General features: G+C 39.6%; 1 protein-coding gene across 13 annotated transcripts in view; it reads left to right on the top strand.

Annotated features, from left to right (window-relative positions):
- The window catches only part of TRPM3 (transient receptor potential cation channel subfamily M member 3), a 797,690-nt gene that overhangs the window by 552,537 nt on the left and 225,046 nt on the right, over positions 1 to 20,107 (top strand). For all 13 annotated transcript variants that reach the window (XM_047102096.1, XM_047102090.1, XM_047102058.1 and 10 more), the window contains exons 4-5: positions 8,703 to 8,916; positions 12,336 to 12,460. In XM_047102096.1, the coding sequence (XP_046958052.1) occupies positions 8,703 to 8,916; positions 12,336 to 12,460 (339 nt within the window). The remainder of the gene's footprint in view (positions 1 to 8,702; positions 8,917 to 12,335; positions 12,461 to 20,107) is intronic.

Here is a 20,107-nt window from a genome sequence, read left to right as displayed (position 1 = left end):
GTCTTTCTTTGCATTATGCAAATTTAATCTGGGAATCATCACTGATTGACACATACCAAATATGAAATTAAATGAATTCTATTTTACAGAATAAAAGAGCCGATCACTAGACTATGGCTAGCTAAACAGCTTTACATAAGCGTTCATATCATAAGACATCATAAGATATTTGAGGGGGTTGGTAATTGTTCCCTTGATTTCCACTTTCCACCTTTTAATCTTTAGGCCGCTGAATTAGCAGTACCTTGGGAAGTCCTTTCTGAAACTGAGACTAAAACTAGAAATTATCACTCAAACTACTGGTCCCAACACAGACCTGTAGGAAAAGAAGGAAAGAACCAACTTTCCTCTGAGAAACCCATCTTGCCTCTAGAAAATTCCCATCTCCTTGCCTCTACCAAAGTTTATGCTATATAATTCTGGCAGGAAATGCAGAGACCACCGCCTTGAGATCTACTTCTATCTCAGTGAAGTTTTATATTACTAAACCTTTAGCTTTGGCTTATCAGCCAGCACCATTGACCTGGAAACACCCGGTATCTAACATCGAGAAATCACAAAAACAATACAGAATAAATTACAATGGCACTTTCATTCCCAAAGTTTTGTGGGTCATCAAACCAGGAATGCAGTAACCAGTGACACGACACATTTGTTTTCCAAGTATTTTCTTTCTAGGGAATTGTACATGCATTGAACCACCACCAGTATTAAACTCTCACTGCAAAACTAACCATGCCAGAGACTTAGCCAGTATCAGCAAAATTATCTTAGCAGTCCGATATGACATGGTCTCCTTGGCCACAGCTTTAATTAAAAGTACTCATTTAAGAATGTGGCTACAAGAATTAAAAAAATAAAATGATGCTTATCACATTTCTCAACATAAAGAAAACTAGGCCAGATTTCCCCCTACAGCCTGGGAAGAAAAGCTTTAAAAGTAAGCGTTCAAATAGAGTTAGCAGTGGTAATTCCATTACTCTGAACAAGCGCTACTCACAAATACCACTGGATAATTTCCCAGAAGTAAAGATGGCTTTGCAGTATTAGGATTTGTCATTTATCGTTTCCAGGAGTGTAGCCAGGTTTATCATTCTGCAGCTTTTCCATTTTCATTTAGACAACTGGGCAAAGTTACGTGAGTAAAAATTTAGGGCTGAAAAGGTCACTCGTTCATTGTCAGAGCCAAATTGTTCCACCCACTCTCAAGTCCAGAATACCACAAGGAGAATTACTACATCCTAAGTAAACAGCCCCAGCCTTCTCTGAGTAGTAACAACTATTTCTCTCCCCACCCCACCCCCCACGCACACATACAACACACACCCAGCCTCTGCCCACCCTGGGTGTTATAAAGGGAGAACAATGCTGTCTAGTCTGTGACACGTCTACAAGCCCCGCATGAGTGGGGAGTGAGGCCATGGTAAAGTTGAGTCCTGTTCTGATGAACGAATCGTAACATTGTTAGTAAAGAAGCAGGAAGAGTGGCATTAGCAAAAGCTGCCGTGAAGTCGCCTGCTTTTACCAAAGAGACCTTTAGAATCAAGAGCAAAAACTCAGGCTTCAGTTACCAAAGCCCTGCGCCCTTCCAACAAAAACAAAAGAAATCCGTAGTTTTCAATGATCGTCTCTCACAATTTAATTTACTAGTTGGTGGTTTGCTCTTCAAAATATGTGTTCTTTTTGGAAATCATGCTGGATGCATTGGCCTCCAAAGCACCTGAGAACAGATCAAATGGTACAATTTCAACTAAATCAAACCTCTATTTACTGAAGAGCATTCTTGAAGTGCTGGCCTGGATTTCATCCGCTCATCACCCATCAGCCAGGCAGGGGCACTAATGATAGAAGGGAAAAGAAGACGATTATTCTAGGCATGGGCAACTGGTTTGAGCTCAGCTTATCTCTAGAAATTATAAAGTGAGGAACTAAGGGCTCATGAGAGAAGGATGGGCCAGGCAGCCTAGAGCAGAGGTGGTAGTTTTGCTCTCAGCAGGTGCTTTTATATAGATAGATAGGGGCGCGTGGGTGGCTCAGTCGGTTAAGCGTCCGACTTTGGCTCAGGTCAGGACCTCGTGGTCCGTCATTCGACCCCTGCGTCGGGCTCTGTGCTGACAGCTCAGGGCCTGGAGCCTGCTTCGGATTCTGTGTCTCCCTCTCTCTCTGACCCTCCCCCGTTCATGCTCTGTCTCTCTCTGTCTCAAATAAACATTAAAAATTTTTTTTTAAAAAAGAAATGCACAGATATAGATAAACAGCTGCACCAGTCACTCCCCAGATAACTCTGAGTTGAGAAACAAAAGGCTACTTTAACATATCCACTAAAGAGTTAAAGGACAGATATTTGGATCCCATCGTATGCACAAGTAATTTAAAAGGTGAGTGTAACCTGTATTCAATTTACATGTATTGGTTTTTCTCCCACACCAGGTGAGTTTCCACCATTTAATCCTCCTAGCGTCCTGTGAGGTGGTCAGGAGCGCCAGCATTTCACAAGAGAAGGTGCTCAGATTGGCCAAATGTCTTAGAGCACCAGTGCCTGATGCTACAGTGTGGCGCTGCCTGTGATGGGAAAAATCTATAAATGGAAGCACATATCACTCACCACATCAGAGTAATGCCCAGGTGACCAGATTTAGTATACCCACCAGGAAGATTTCTTGTTATTTGTAAGGTGATCCCTTAGCAATTAATGAGCTCACATGTGGACAGTCAAAACTGCTTATCTTGACGACCAAGAGAGCTCCTCGTTTCAAATCACATTGACCGTTTATTAATTACTCTGGGAACAACCATTTATGACCTTGAAGCTGCTGATTCGGCACATGAGTTAGCTGTTCTATTACAAGCACCTGGAGATTTCACTGACTAACTTGCTTTTTATGGGTGTAAGAGTAGAATTTAAAAATTGACGTCTTCAGATAATTGTACAGTGTCATTGTATCCCTTCATTTTAATTAGCCTCTTATCCCCAAACCACTTACTGAGTTACTAAACAATAACAATGACAAAAAGCAATTAATTGATTCATTTAAATTCTTCCTTTTAAAAAAAAGAAAAAGACTCTTGCCTTTTATTATCCAAGGGTCAGGTAGTTGGAGGTAATTTGGGTAGTCTGAAAATGGTTGCACTTTCCTATTTATTGTCACCTGAATAATTCCTCCAGTATTTCCTCCGTTCTTCTCTATGATTTTTCATGTAAAATACTGAGTGTTCTTTCTTCCCTTTGGCCCAATGACAAACCCAAGACACCACTTAGAATCTTTGGTCTGGGGAGGAGTTGTAATCCTTGCTTCTTACATGGTCCCCCAGGAGCTAGTGAGAAATAAAAAACATCAAACCCCACCTCGAACCTACTGAATCCCAACCTGCATTTCCGACAAGGTCCCCAGGCAAGTTGTGCACGTTAATGTTTCAGAAGCACAGCTCACCGGAGAGTTTTGCACCGCAGCAGTAGCTTAAATAATGGATTACGTGAGTGGTTGATTATTAGACAGCTAGCTCTCAGGTCTCAGTCCCTCATCTTCTAGGGGTCTACTGTCTTGCCCTGTAAAGCAGAAAAATTGAACTAGATGATTTCTAGTTGCCATGGTGGCCAAGATATTGCTAAGTTCCCTTTGATTTCTAAGACTGACTACTTCATAGCCAGTGTGAAAGATCAAAAATCACAGTCAAGTCAAACACAGTGCCTGCCCTCAAAGATCTTGCAGCACGGGCAGAGAAAACAGACACGTGCAAGAAACAACCAGAAAAAAAAAAAATCCAGTTGGGTTAGGTTGATAGTTATGCTGCCTCAACATGAGCTTGCATTCTTAGGCAAAGTAAGTAAAAGACTTTGAAAGATGGGAATGATTTCTGTAGATGACAAAGAGAGGAACTGGGTTTTCTAGGATTTAGGGAACAGCATTAGCCAAATGCAGAGAGAAGTGGGGAACACCTCTAGGTGGGGTCAAGCTAAATTGTGGGGGATCATGACAGGCAGAATTAGAGTTTATATATAATGTAACAATTTGAACTGAAAAATAGCGTGACCAAAAAGGAATTGGAGAAAGATCTCTGTCGGTGTCTTGTTGAGGACGTGGGGTTAGAGAAGCCATTTGGAGGCTGTTGGCATAATCCAAACTGACATCCTAGTAAAGAGAATGTATTCCTAAAGTGGCAACTGAAGGAATAGAGGGAAAGCCCTGGCTGAAAACATTCATTTCAGAAATGGATCGTTAGAACTTTGAGACTCCTTATAGGTAAAGCAAAAGGAGACGGAAGGTGGAAAGGGCACTTTTACTTTGAGGTCAAGAGCAAAGACTCTGGCGTCAGCAGACTTGGGCTATGGACCCTATCATTACCACTTACTATTGGTTGAACCTGATGGATCCTTTCTGTTCCCCATCAGTGAAATGTGGATGATACCAACCTCGTCATTACTGGGAGGAGTCTGTGAAATAATGTATGTTGCAGGAGTGTAGTAAATACACAAGGGTCTTGGTTTGGGGTTTAGGGTTTTTGTTTGTTTGTTTGTTTGTTTGTTTGTTTGTTTTCTCAGAGTTAAGAAATGGAGAGCAGAGAGAAATATGTGAAGAGGGCCTACCAGCAATGTGACCTTACACAGACAAGACACCTAGTGCCTCTGTTTCCCCATCTGTAAGACAGAGCAGGGGACAAGGTGACTCAAGGTCGTTCATTCCCTACTAGAGCATTTACCAGAGTAATAAGAGCTCTGTGATCATGAGCAAGCTTTCCTTAACTGGGAAAAATATTAGGCTAATTCAAAAGGAATTTTAATACATTCAGTAGATTTTTTGGTCACTTTTATGAGGTTCTTTTTTTATTCTCTTTTTTTTAAGGTGTAAGAGGGTGAATAAGGGAACAGTAATTTAAAAAAGCAATTTTTTATCATCTCCCACACTAAGCATTTTTGGTTTGTCTAGTTGGGAAGCCTTGTGAGTCCCAGTCCTAATTTATTTCACTAAACACCCCTTTCTGGAATTAGTCAAAATGACATAAATTCAATTCAGCAGAGCTGCCAAATTTTAACTACTCAAGTGGCATAGATTCAGTGCATGGGGACAGAAAGCACTTTATTCTTTGATCTTATAGCATTTGTTATCTAGATATTTTTCATAGAGTCACTCAGTGAGCTAATAAATGTAATAGTAGAGAAACAATAACATAGCCTTTGTTTAAGAAACACTGTGTTTCTGGGGCGCCTGGGTGGCGCAGTCGGTTAAGCGTCTGACTTCAGCCAGGTCACGATCTCGCGGTCCGTGAGTTCGAGCCCCGCGTCAGGCTCTGGGCTGATGGCTCAGAGCCTGGAGCCTGTTTCCGATTCTGTGTCTCCCTCTCTCTCTGCCCCTCCCCCGTTCATGCTCTGTCTCTCTCTGTCCCCAAAATAAATAAACGTTGAAAAAAAAAATTAAAAAAAAAAAAAAAAAGAAACACTGTGTTTGCATCTACCACTCCAATACCCACCCTTCAGCCCCAAAGCTCCTCGTGTGGCACCAAAACGCACGCCTGTTGTTACTGAAAATTTCTGTTGGTAGATCTCAGAAAGGTCTTATCCTCTGCAGGAAAGCTTGTGTGTAAACTACGCCAATTCACACATTGTAAACTCTAGTTACGATTCTCTTGGTATAATGTATTTAGCTAAAATTGCCAACCTTTACTCTTTCTGTTCTGGAATTGGTTTTTGCTACGTAGATTAAATCAATATAAAACCAGCTCATTAAATCCCAACACCTCTTTGGATTTCTGGTATTGGTACGTAGGAAACTTTAGCTCCTTGGTATTTTTGGATGATGCAGTTTATTTTGTCAACTGCTTTCATGTTTTCAGCTACTTTGCCTCTTGTTTCAGTCAAATATATTTAAAATAGGCTTTAACAAAAGAATTGACATAATTTGAACTTTTTTTTTTTTTTTTTTGCAACAGCGGGGGCTCTTAGATCCAAAAATTTTGCAATAAATTGTCATCTCCTGTATAACTTTCTTTACTTATACATCTAAAAGCATATGTTTGTGTTGCGTGCACGTCTGCTCTTTTCGTGGTTCTGCTACTTCAAGGTGAATACTTAACAATTTCCGAAGTTAGTCAGTACCTTTCTTTTCTCTCCCACAGGACATACAGAGTTTAGAATGCTTTAATGCTGATTGCTCCCAACTCACGTGTATGCTGTAATATCCACTGCTTTAGCTCTTTCCCTTCCCACAACACATTAGATATTATCATCATTTTATATTATACAGGCAATGCTTTTTTAGATTTACAGTGTGTTTGCTAATTTTTTTGTTTGCCATTCTTTCCTGTATCCCAGATCGTCCATGTGGGATCATGTAATTTCTCCCTGCTGTATGTATCTTAAAACTTCCTTCAGTGAAGTCTGTCGGAGATAAATGCTCAGTTTGGGTAGTCTGAAAATGTCTATAATTTGCTCTCATCTTTGAAAGATATTTTCGCTGAATATAGAATTTTACACTGACAGATAATTTCTCTTGGCACACTGAAGGCACTGGCTTGTGGCACCCATTTTTGCCATTGAGGAGTAGACCTTCTGCCTTAAAATGACTGTTTCCTTGTAGGTGGTTTGTCTTATTTTCTAGTGGCTTTTGAATTTTTCCTCCCTTCTTTTGGTGTTCCCTGTGAGGTGTCGCCGAGTGGGGTTTGTTTTTATTTATTCTGCTTGGGATTCACTGACGTTCCCCGATCTGAGAATGTGTATCTTTCAACATTTCTGAAAATTTCCCAGCCAGTATCTGTTCAAGTGTTGGTTCTTCCCTGTCTCTTTTATTTCCATCTAGAATTCAGATGCTCTGCTCCAAGGTTTTCAATGTTGCTTCTGTTTTCAATTCCTTTGTCTCTTAAGGCTGCATCTGGCTTATTTCTCTGGATCTATCATTAGTGTGTCTAATCTGTAGCCTAACTTTTCCATTGTATTTTTCATTTAAATTATTGCATTTTTATTTCTAGAAGTTGTTTTTGATTCTTTTTCAAATGTATTGGTCTTATAGTCTGTTGTTCCTCATTGATGCCTTCAATAATCTCATTCAGGTTTTTAATATATTAAAGATAGCTATTTTATATTCTCTGAATATTTCAATATCTTTGAGGATCTTACTCTGCTATCTGTTATTTCTTTTGGTTCTCACTCATACTGCTTTATTTCCTTGTGCAATACATTTCATTTATTTATTTATTTTTTACTATGACATGCTTATTTTCCAATGGGAACTATCTGAGCGCTGGATTGAGGATGCATTCCTCCACAAACGATCCGCATTTGCTTCTTCCTGTTATCTGGAACCACTGCCCAGCCAGAACCATTTCAAATTAAATAGTCTGGTGTTTTTCAAACCACACTGATAGTGTCATTGTGGATCAAAGTCTGTGTGAAGGGGGCCCCTTGTTTATTTTTTTTATGTTTATTTTATTTTTGAGAGACAGAGAGAGAGGGAGAGAGAATGAGAGGGAAGGGACAGAGAGAGAAGGAGACACAGAATCCCAAGCAGGCTCCAGGTTCTGAGCTGTCAGCACAGAGCCTGACACAGGGCTCGAACTCATGAACTGTGAGATCATGACCTGAGCTGAAGTCCAAGACTTAACCAACTGAGTCACCCAGGGGTCCTGAGAGCCCCCCTTGTTTATAAATAGGATGTTTATACATAATCAGAGGGGAATTTTTTCCCCATCCACTCAGAAACAAGGTAGAAGCAGGCAGGCTTCCTTGCTGTCTTCTTCTGTACATCAGACTTTCTTACTTTTTTCCTCCTTACACTTGAGAGTGGAGCCCTTTGAAACAGTGTCCCAGCTTACCTGGGGTCCCCCATTAGACTCATCCATCCTGCGTGATGCCAGGAAAGCAGGTGCCGTTTTGCAGAGTTGAGGAGAAACCCTCAAGTCCAAAGCCTGCTTTGGTCCTTCCTTGTCTCCTGAGGTCCCAGCTTCTACTCTGTTTTAGGAATCTGGGTGTTTGCTCTTTAAATGCCCACTCAGCAATGCATTTCAAAAGGCTTTCAAATGTATTTGCCCAGTATTTCAGTTGTTTCCAGCTAAAGATGGAAGTCCTTATATAATTAAACTGAGATCTAAATGAGCATGTATATGATTATATAGATGTTTATCATTGTGTGTATTTATAGCATTTCCTTTATATATACTTAGTATCGCTTATTTCCAGTTGCATCTGCTAACACCTTGAAATCTGATACACACTTTCATTTTTTAAGATTATTCTACAAGAACGATGGGCACGTCTTTTGTCACTTGTCTTCTTTAAAAGATAAAGAAATGTTTGGTATTCAGTTTTTGTAAATTAAATAAAGATAGCTTTTGCCTTATTTTAAAATTCGTATTACATGATGTAGAACTGCAGAATTTCTCAAAACCTCTCAAAGTGACAGGGTCGCAGAAACATCTATATCTACGTCCAGTTGGTATAACTGGGCAAAGCTGGGCTCACAGTGCATTTTAGAAAATCGAACAATTTTAAAGTCTGTAATAAGTCACAATTTCAAGAACACCTTTAAAAGTGGCAAATGCCTTCACCTAACGAAGACTCTCATGGTAAAGAAAATGATTTGCCTCTTTTCAAAAATCAGCTGTTTTAGGAGATGTTTTCTTCTCGTGCTACACCTATCCTTGCAATCGGGAAGAATAAGCGCCAGCAGCCAGCCCTGCCCTGTCTCCCTAATCGGTGGCCACTCTTGTTCTAGTACGTGCGAGTATCCTTCGATACGAAACCTGATCTCCTCCTACACCTGATGACCAAGGAATGGCAGCTGGAGCTTCCCAAGCTTCTCATCTCTGTGCACGGGGGCCTGCAGAACTTTGAACTCCAGCCAAAACTCAAGCAAGTCTTTGGAAAAGGTCTCATCAAAGCGGCCATGACAACCGGCGCGTGGATATTCACTGGAGGGGTTAACACAGGTAACTGGAAGTCAGACCGAGGCAACCTAAGGCCATGAGAATGTTGTACCTAAGATCATTTTCTCCTAGGGCTAACGATGTTGACATTCCCACATCTATCTCTCTTCCCCATGTGTCCACATTCACTGGATCTCCCTCCTCTCACAGATTCTTCTGCCCTCCCTTAACCCACACATAACCATACAGTTAGTTTTCAACCAAGAAGAATTACTTACACCTGGGAAGCAGGTTGGGCTATTTAATACTTGACTATCCAGAATTTGTAAACATGACTAATGGAATTTCACAGGATATTTTCAGTACCTCAAGTTGCCAATAACTATCCAGTAATAGAGCAAAAGAATAACTTTTGCTCTAAATTTGGAAGCTCTGTGTCTGATCTTTAAGTAATTTTAAGTCTGGTGCAACGTAGCTCTAAATTTTGCAAAATGCCCATTTTATCAGGGACATAAATTGTGACGGCAACATCTGGAGAATTGTGTGTTTATTATTTAAAATAGTTTATTAGGGGGCACCTGGGTGGCTCAGTCGTTAAGCGTCCGTCTTTGGCTCGGGTCATGATCTCACGATTCATGGGTTCGAGCCCTGCAACGGGCTCTGTGTTGACAGCTCAGAGCCTGGAGCCTGCTTGGGAGTCTGTGTCTCCCTCTCTCTCTCTGCCCCTCCCTCACTCACACTCTGTCTCTCAAAAATAAATAAACATTAAACAAAATTTTTTAAATAGTTTATTAAATCAACTCCAACAGAAGACACATCACACTCTGAATTCCAAGCAATTTTTTCTACCTGCCAAATGAGTTTCTCTATATTGTGATACAGGTAGGCTGTGAAATCAATTCTCCCAAGCCTTTAAGCGCTTACATGCAGCACATTATTAATGTGGAGCCCATAATGGAATGGATGCCTGTAAATTGCTCAGACATATTTCCACAGCCTGACACACTTCCCCAGAAGTGCCCATTGGAAGTACACAAGTGATAGTGTAGCAGGTTCACTCAGACTTGTTTCCAGGCTCCGTGCAGCGTGGAGTTGTGGAGCAGTCTGAACATAACCCTGGACCAGCGAATTCATCTCAATACTATTTACTCATTTGTTCGCAGCTTGGGTGATATGTGACCAAGACCTGCCCTCAGAATTCTCCTCAATACCTAGAACATGTGAAGGCTCAGCCTGCAACCCTGTAGGCACATTTCAGCAGGGAACTCTGCACATGGCCCCGCTCCTCATTGTTACGTGAAATCCTGACTCCGTCTGTAAACTGACATGATCTTAGAATGCTCTGTGTCAGCTCTTTGCTGTTTGTTTTGTAGTAATCAAGTATCTACAAAGCAATTAGCTTTTGGTGGCTGTTCAGGCCTTAGGCTCCTGCTTTCATTCAGCTTAGCTGGCATCGTTCACTTGTGATTATTCAGTGTTTTGCTTTCCTGGCATAATCTGCACCTCATATACACACCCACTCAAAGGTTTCTAAAGGTTCCAAAGAAACTCTTAACAATCTTCTGTTTCTGGGAACTCAGAGCACTGTTTATTACTTTTCTTCCTTTATGAAATGCACCCCGTATCAAAAGAAGTTACAGCATGAATTCTGTAATAAACCAAAGAATTCATCTCTGCCTCACTCCGGGCTGGTGTTCAGTCCAATACCCAAAGTGAAGTTCTAATGATGGCATCCCAGATTACCTAAGCGGCAATAGAATTGTGGCTGATGGAGGGCATAGGAAGTTAAACTTCTTGTCCAGGATGGGCCCTGAAAGGAGTTTTGCATGTGAATAGGGAAACGCAACAGCTTGACTCTTACATTTGTTTTTCTTCACCGGTACTCTATTTTAGAAGATCCCTAGATAAGCTACAAAGTGAAATTGTATTCTTATCAACACGCCAGCATATCCCAACATGGATTAGTGTTATTTACACGGTTTTAGTTGATTTTTTTTTAAAGGAGGGTATTTCTGTTTGATCTTCTGAATATTTCAGAATGGAGTGATCCACATAAATGTGTCCTCTCTCATGATTAAATTTCCTGGTCCATTTTGATAGTTTCATGCAGTATTAGAACCCTTACTCTGTGCTAGCACGTGAGGCATACAAAGATGAAGTAAGACACTGACCCCCCCCACCACCAACCCTCCCTGCAAGGAGTTTTGCCCTTAGAGGAGACAGCCTCATGTGGGATTGTGCATCACGGAAGAATATGTTAGGTAACATACTGCACTGTTTGAGATATGCAAACTGCAATCCTGTTCAAAGGGAGGAAAAAATCAAATCCAATTGAACTTTCATATAGGAGATGGCACGAGGTGTGGATTTTTCCTTGAGGAATAGGTGGAATTTTGATAAGTGGAAATAACTTTTCTTAGAAAAGATATTTTATATCGTCTATTAAAAAAATGATTATTGGAGAGGGAGGTTAACAGATTAGAAGTTGCATCTTTTTTAAATGCAGTTTATCTTTATTAACAGATAAGAGGTTCCGTACCATCTTGTAAACTGATTTTTTTCATTTTAACTACGGTGAGGAAGGCCACAGTGATGTGGAAGGTCATTTATGACAGGAGAGGAAAACACTTTCATTGATGAAGCTAAAAAGCTGTATTTATATATTTTCAACATAAATTTTCCACGTAATATGCCAAGGGTTTTTTTGTAAGTAGGATCTCCACCTTATATGTCGATAAATAGGAAGATGAAATAAAGGTTAACAAAATCTGAGCTAAGTAACTACTCTATTTGAGTGACCCTAACTCATACACAAACTCTGGTATAGAGTTAATATAATATTAAGCATGGTGCTTTTTTATAGGATGTACTCTTGGCACTGGTTCTTAGTCATACTAACATCATTATGCTTATAGAACAAGAAAAAGATTCCCTAAGTTTAAAGAATTGTATTCAATTTTTTCTTTCTTTCTTTCTTTTTCTTTTATTTTTTTAATGTTTGCTTATTTTTGAGAGAGAGACAGAGTGCAAGCAGGGGAGGGGCAGAGAGAGATGGAGACACAGAATCTGAAGGAGGCTCCAGGCTCTGAGCTGTCAGCACAGAGCCCAATGCAGGGCTCGAACCCACAAGCCATGACATCGTGAGCCTAAGTCAGATGCTTAACCAACTGAGCCACCCAGGGACCCCTCTTTTTTTTTTTTTTTTTTGACATTGGATGCTTTCTAATTTTTTTCTTAGGAAAAAAAGAATTTAAAGGAGAATAAGAAATGCATTGCTAGAGTTCATATACAAGTCCTGCAAATGTATCTGACATTAGAGCCATAAATTTATGTTCTCTTCTGAACACATGTAGAAATGTGTCAAAACTTTATATTCATTGTGTATAACCTTGTGAACCACCCTTATCACAGTTTCCTTTAGAACAATGGCGAGTAATTGCTTTAAAAAAAAAAAAGAGTAATACTTCTCTTTTTCCTCTTAGGTGTTATTCGCCATGTTGGGGATGCCCTGAAGGACCATGCATCTAAGTCTCGAGGGAAGATATGTACCATAGGCATCGCCCCCTGGGGAATTGTGGAAAACCAAGAAGACCTCATTGGAAGAGATGTAAGTCCTAGAAGCTGCCCCTGTCTGTGACTTTTCTTAAAGGTGATATCAAAAAAGTAAAATAAAATGAGAATTCAAAATATGCATATTACAGTACTCTCTTAGCCCCCACCTCCCACAATGAAATTCATGTTAGGAATAGTTTACTGCAAGACCATGTATTTTCCAAAATCTGTCTTTGTAAACTCCAATGTCAATTCTTATGATCAAAACAGGTCTGAAGTAAGATTTACTAACTATCCTCTTGGTTTGAATCAAGCAGTGGTCTTTCCTCACCCATCAAATCTTGCTAGTTCTCATGACACAGTCCAGTTAAGATGAATTAACACCAGGTAACATAGAGCAGCATGAGTTCATTGACTGCAATATTAAATGGGGACCCTCGGGGCGCCTGGGTGGCGCAGTCGGTTAAGCGTCCGACTTCACCCAGGTCACGATCTCGCGGTCCGTGGGTTCGAGCCCCGTGTCGGGCTCTGGGCTGATGGCTCAGAGCCTGGAGCCTGTTTCCGATTCTGTGACTCCCTCTCTCTCTGCCCCTCGCCCGTTCATGCTCTGTCTCTCTCTGTCCCAAAAATAAATAAACGTTGAAAAAAAAAAATTAAAAAAAAAAAATTTAAATGGGGACCCTCTCGCCCCAAGTCTCCAGCTTCTTTATTATTTGAGTGCCCTTCCACTAGCTCAGGAAAGCCACAGAGGAAGATGCTTTCCATTCAAGCTGTGGCTTCCCTGCTTGTGCAGGGAGTGTGCACGGCGTCATTCTAGATCTTCCTTTAGGAAACTACTCATAAACCCTTGACCATACTCTGCAAGGTGCCAACCTCTCTTTCCTTTTCTCAGGTCCAGAGCCACACATTGACTGATCAGTCAAAGGGTTTTGCCAGAGAGAATTTATCTTACTTTTTCTGAGTCATCATCTTACTTCCATTTCTTCTAGGGTCTTGTTTTTGTTTTGTTTACCACAAACAGATTATCCACAAACTCCCTGAGAGGGTTTTCTCTCCTACTAACCACCAGACTTTCTCTTATATAACTCTTCTCAAAATTCCACTGATAGGAATTGTGCTTAAACTCTAATTGCCATACTTGATTCACTGCTTTTTCCACTGACAATTTTTACAATAAACTATTGGTCATTGCACCTCTACATCAGATCAATATAGTCTTCCCTTCCTAATCAAGGCCTGCCATGAAGTGTAACACATGTGCTAAGTAGTTTTTTTCCAAGTATCTGAGCCAAAAAAAATCAAAGAGGTTGAGAATTGATGGGTCTTAAATTGCTTCTTCTATTGTGCAGCCATACACTGAAACCATCTTATTTAACATTTTTTTTTAACATTTTAATTTCTATTTGAGAGATAGAGACAGAACGTGATCGGGGGAGGGGCAGAGGGAGAGGGAGACACAGAATCTGAAGCAGGCTCCAGGCTCTGAGCTGTCAGCACAGAACCCGATGCAGGGCTTGAACCCACAAACCATGAGATCATGACCTGAGCTGAAGTCGGACGCTTAACTGAGCCACCCAGGCGCCCCTGAAAGCATCTTATTTAATGTAACACAACATGTGTAATTTTTTTCTTCCAAATTTTTATTTAAATTCAAGTTAGTTAACATAGTGTAATATTGGTGTCAGGAGTAGAATTTAGTGATTCATCACTTACATGTAACACCCAGTGCTCATCACAACAAATGCCCTTCTTAATGCCCATCTCCCATTTAGCCCGTTCCCCCACCCACCTCCCCTCCAGCAACCCTCAGTTTGTTCTCTATAGTTAAGAGTCTCTTCAGGTTTGCTTCCCTCTCTGTTTTTTTCTTATTTAATTTTTCCTTCCCTTCCTCTATTTTTATCTGTTTTGTTTCTTAAATTCCACATAAGAGTGAAATCAAACATACGCAATTTTTAATGCAATGCAAAATACTTTGAATAAAAAAAATCAAACGTCATGAAATACAGTAGACAAACACTCTTTACATCCTTCAGAACCTTTACGTGATAAGAGGTGTCCATATCGATGCTACCAAATTACATGTAGAAACACTAATTTACTAAAAACAGAGGGTAAGAAATGAGGTCCTAGTTTTATCAATGTGTTATCCTCTTAACTAAAACTTACTGGCTGTTTTACAACCCACATGCCTTGAGTATCTCAAGCAGCAATTTCCAAAGTGATATGTAGGCAGAACTGACCAGAAAAACAAGCATTAGTAATTTTTTTCAGAGTATCTGCAACTAGTCTTTGATGAAATATACTTGAGTTAATCCTTGCCTCAGATTCCAAGCTGGTTTTGAAGTTGCTTATGAACTAGAGCAAATATATTTCTTAGAGAATTCGAATACGCTGAAGCACCCCTGGTACCAAAAGTACTTAATAGTGCATTTTGTTAACAAATGAGTTAATTATTTAAAATGTGATTCAGAAGTCATTTTTAAATGTCCATTGCTTCAGGACGTCTTACTGTAAACCTGAGTTACTATTATTCAATTTTTGAGGCGGGGGGGGGGACCATTTTGGAATTTTCTTATTCAGATGAACTATGAATAAACACCTGCTTATTTCTTTATTCAAGATAGAGTAACCAAATAATTACCTCAGTTGCCTAAACATTTGCCCACTGTCTTTTTGTGTCATTTTGTGTGTCTTGTAAATTCTATATGAGTGCAGAAAGATAGTACTTGCTTTGCATTTACTTGCCTTGCATGGTTGGAGAAATGACCCCTGATTCATCTTCCTCCAATTCGCATTCTTTTCCTCTGATTTCACCTCTTCTTGTGCTCCTCCTTTTTACTTACTTTCTTTCTCCCCGTATTTCTTCCCAGTGTTACGCCAATAGGAACTTACACATGCCTAAGCCAGTGAGGCTGAGTTGCACTGTCTGACTTCCCAGTGAAAAAATAGCCTTGACCCCAGAGGACAGTAGGAGTCACTCATGTTCAGTAAAATGTGCACATTCATTCTCCCTGCTCACAGGGGCCTGATAGAGGCACACCGTGGCTCACACAGATCCAGGTGAAACCCTGCAGAGACCATCAAGAAAAGGACTGACATTGACAGATCATAAAGAACACAGGAAAAACAGTGAATTTTAGTTTCTTACTATCTTTGACCAAAGTCTATTGAATTTCAATCATTCTGTATATTCCCACCCTCCCCCTCAAAATTGGGGAGTTGGAATATGCATAGGCTTTCTCAGGGTCTTGAACAGTAATCGAATTTGTTTTTCACATTATAAATTACTCAGACCATAAATGCTGCTCTTGGTGTACCTGATTTATGACACAGTTTGAGGGAAATTTGTATATGTGTTTACTCTTCTAATGTTATGATTAAAAGGGAGTATGGTGCCAGGTTGTCCTAAAAAGAAGTATTTGAATAAAGTATTAGTTAGTGGTCACTTGTGAAATGTCCCCCCAAAATCATTGAAGTAGAAGTCTTGTCCGATAAGCTTCTTAAGTAGTTATAAGAATTTCCATAGCTTAGCTTAATTTACTGCCTTCTGTCCTTTTCCTTTCATCTTATATAGCCAAACCTACATATAATAAACATCAAGAAAATAAACCTTTTAGCATCAGACACCAGGTATCAGAGGGAAAAATACTAACACATTATTAAAAATCTTTACCACTTCAGAATTCTATCAAAATGCATTCATTTAAAAAAAATGATTTGTATTTTTGGCCTAGTCTGTGTGTAGATTTCAGAATAAGGTTGAGGTGGCACAAAATAATTTTCAAGGGAAATCCAGGAAACTTATATGAAATAAAAATAGGATAAAAGAAAGGCTCTACTTCATATGCCAAATATTTTATTACAGTAGGTTTATTTCCAGACAGAGAGAAAATATAGATCTTTTTATTTCTGTGGGGCTGGCCCTCAGATGAGCACTTTGAGAAGCTGAACACTCAAGTAGTTCTATGGATATTCTAGTGATCCAAGTTGTAGACAAGGCACTTACTATTCATCTTAGCATTGATTACCCCTTTGGAATGGCACTATAAAGGCAAAGACTAGCCCTTAACATAAAGAAGAAAGATTAACTTGCCCTTGGGTCTGCTTCTAGATATTCTTAAGCATCTACCTCGCTTCACGTCTGATCTCTTGGCTAGATTTTAGGTTAGACTTTGAAGATACAGGGCATTAGCTTCGGATTCTCACAGCTCAACTTAGAGCCTCACATGTGGGAGGTGCTCAGACCATGAAGATGGATTGGGCATGATGAAATTCAGGGTACAAGGAAAATTGACATTACAGAAAAAAACATAATGACAAATCTTACCTAGTTCACAGCTTTACCACAGTTTCATCTCCATACAGGTCCCCAAGCTTGATTATACTTTAGTAACTATAATGAGGGCATTTTTTAACCAAGCATCTAAATATAAAACTATTTTCTTATGTAGCAACTTAAGGTCGAGGTGAATGGTAAAGCTTCTATGTGTTGGATATGGGAGCAAAGAAGAATGGAATGAGAACAAGTCTTTCTGTAACCCTTTTGAGAGGTGCATGGTCCACCCAACTGAGGAATGAACTACCCTTGATTCTTCAAGTTTAAATATCTTCTATTTAACCAAACCTCCAATTAATAGATCAAAACAACAGAATTTGATGAGCAATAAGGCTACAAATATTGTAGACAGTAATAATTTTTTACCCTGCCTTTAAATGTGAAAGTGAATATTGTTCAGTATTAAGTTTCACTACTCTGTCATTTCTCCATATGATTCCTACTGCCCCATTCTCTTATTACAACCCATAATCTACTCTTGAGTCAAACTAAGCTCAAGGCTCACCTCCACCAAGATGTCTTCCATGACTAACTTCACCCATAATGTCATATCCATGATTGTAATTCTCCTACAGACCTCCTCTTCCCCAATTTTGGTAAAAGTTCCTCAAAATTAGAGATTGAATTTTTGTTTGTTTCTTATCGGCCACTAATATGATATTTGGTGTGAAGGTGAAGCATTGACATGTGACTTAACTCTGTAAGAGTTGATTTCATCATCTTAAAGTGGACTCCAAAAATACTTGCTCTATATTTATACAATCTGTATGAGCATAATTATAATAGTAGTACTTAGAACTTATTGAGCTCCTGTTTGAACTCTCTGTGATTGCATAGCTTAGGCTTATGAGGTATGTATCATTATGTAAGAAAACTAAGTAAAAGTTACTGTCTCCAAAGCCCATACTCTTTTTTTTAAAATACATATTCATTTATTTTTTAGAGAGCACAAGCAGGGGAGGGGCAGAGAGAAGGGTACAGAGGATCTGGGGTAGGCTCTGTGCTGACAACAGCAATGTCCAATGTGGGGCTCGAACTCACAAACTTTGAGATCATGACCTGAGCTGAAGTTGGATGCTCAACCGACTGAGCCACCCAGGTGCATTAACTAATAGTATGCCAAGTGATCCATAAGAAAATATTTAATGATGTTTTTATTATTAGTTGAGATACTGGCAACTATCTTATGCCTGTAAATTGGACTCAAAAATAAACTACAAGAATGACCAGAACTATTTTCTTTGTCCCTAGAGAATTTCTATCTGAACAGATAATGAAAATATCCCCAGTATAAAGTCAGGAAAGAATTTCCATTGAATTATGATTTTTCCATGACTCATTTTAGCCTTATATTTCCTTACTTTAGAAAACAGTCTGACCAGAATTGTTTCAGGTAATTGAACAGTTTGTGAATCATTTGTAATTTGTCTTTTCTCAAATCTAGATTAACAAAATACATGCCAAATTAAAAATCTAACTATGATTGTAAGACAAAGCACTTTTCATTTTAACTTGCGGATAAAATTGTATTTGGGAAGATTTCCAACACATCATCTTATGTGGTTATTAGATTATCATGACTTTCAATGATATCTTCTATTTCCCCCTGAAGTATATATTTATTCTCAGGATTTTATAACCTTTAACAGTTCTTATATTTAATTGGAAAGTGTTGTTTTGATGCCATCTCTATATTTCAGGCCCCCAAAACTGAGGTTTAATAGTGCATTTGTCACCTATTTCTCAGGCAAACCAAACAGGATTTCAAATTGTGAGCTAGGAAAACCTTCCAGTAGTGGTTCTCACATGGAATTTATTGGACTTCCAGGACTAGGTTATATAAGATGTATCCAGAGGATTCGAGAAGAGAAGTTCAGAGACAAGGAGACTCACCCAAGTGTGTTGCAGTTATACAGGAGCTAACGCTAGCTAACCACGGACCATGTTCAGATTCTAGGCTACATTCATTGACATAGGAACTGCTGTTTCAGTGATGACAATGTTGAGCTTGGATTTGGATGTGCTGATTTCAAAGTTGCTTTGAGATATCTATGTGAAAATGTCCAGCAGGACAGTAACCTCCAGTATGAGGTGGAGTCGCAGAAGCAAGATCTGGCTATACCCTCAGACTCAAGTGGCACCTGCATATAGATGAAAATTAAAGCCATTGTGGTGAATGGGATCACCAAGGGAGTGTATGTAGAGTAAAGGAAAGGAGGGCCTACACCTGGATCCTGGTGGTGTCCAATATTTAATGGTTAGGCAGAGGGAAACCAAAAGAAGGGCTGAGAGGTAGAAGCAAAACGAGAGGCTGTTATGAAAGCCAAGGGAAAAGTGTGCTCCAGGAGGATAGAGTGAAGGGCAATGTCAGGTACAGTTGAGAGGCTGAGGAGGATGAGGACGTGGAAATGTTCATACCGTTCATCAAAACAGATGTCACTGGCATCACCAGTCAAAACTGTTTCCAAAGAACGATGAAGGGGCTGGTCTCAAGTCACTGGGTCGAAGAGGGAGAAGGGGAAGAAGTAGAGACAGCCAACGGAAACTAACCTTTTCAAAGTTTAGCTCTGATGAGAAGTGATACGAGTAGCTGAAGGAAGCCGTTATTTGTGAGATTTTTTTCTTCAAGAAGGGAGAGACTTGAGTCTGTTTATGTGTTGATGGTAGGGGAGAAAATAAAGGTAGTGGGAATATAATTGAGGAAATATGTCCTTGATTGGCCCCAAGATGATGGGGTCCAGAGCTAAAGGGAAGAGGAGCTGTCTGCATCCTTGTAACTGAAGAAGAAGGAAAAGAGTATGTAAGCAAAGCGTTGGTGGCAGGATATTAAAGTGTCAGCCTGGACGTTTAGCATTTATCCATGAAATAATAATAATAATAATAATAACAACAACAACAACAACAACAATTGTCATAAAAGCACCACTTTTGTTGAGCTTAAAAATGTCAGCACCCATCACAGATGACCATTTAATTCTTATAATGGCATTCAGAAGTTGTTGCTTTTAGCATCACTCTCATCCTTCCGTATCACTGATGATAAAACTAAACACAAAATGATTAAGTAACTTGCCCAATCTCACATGACTAATAAGTCACATAGCTGGTATTTCAGCCTTGGCCATCCAGCTCCCAAGACCACATCCTTTCCTACGATGCAGTCTGACTTCTCCATGATCATAGCAATCATTTATTTGAATGCATATATGTGTTTTAGATCTCATTTAATCTTTACAGTACAGTACAGTACTGAGGTGGTTATATTCATCATTAATCTCCATTTCCATATGGAGACTCTGAGATGCAGAGGGTAACAACCTGTGTAGGGTCACCCAACTAGCTGTTGTGTAGGTGAGGGAGTCAGAC

The sequence above is a fragment of the Lynx rufus genome, unplaced genomic scaffold, assembly GCF_022079265.1.
Source record: "Lynx rufus isolate CCGP_SWC_20201006 ecotype Redwood Valley unplaced genomic scaffold, mLynRuf1.p SCAF_10, whole genome shotgun sequence".
In the NCBI taxonomy this organism is placed as follows: domain Eukaryota; kingdom Metazoa; phylum Chordata; class Mammalia; order Carnivora; family Felidae; genus Lynx; species Lynx rufus.
The sequence above is the reverse complement of the archived record's forward strand: the minus strand, read 5'-3'. Positions and strand labels throughout refer to the sequence as shown.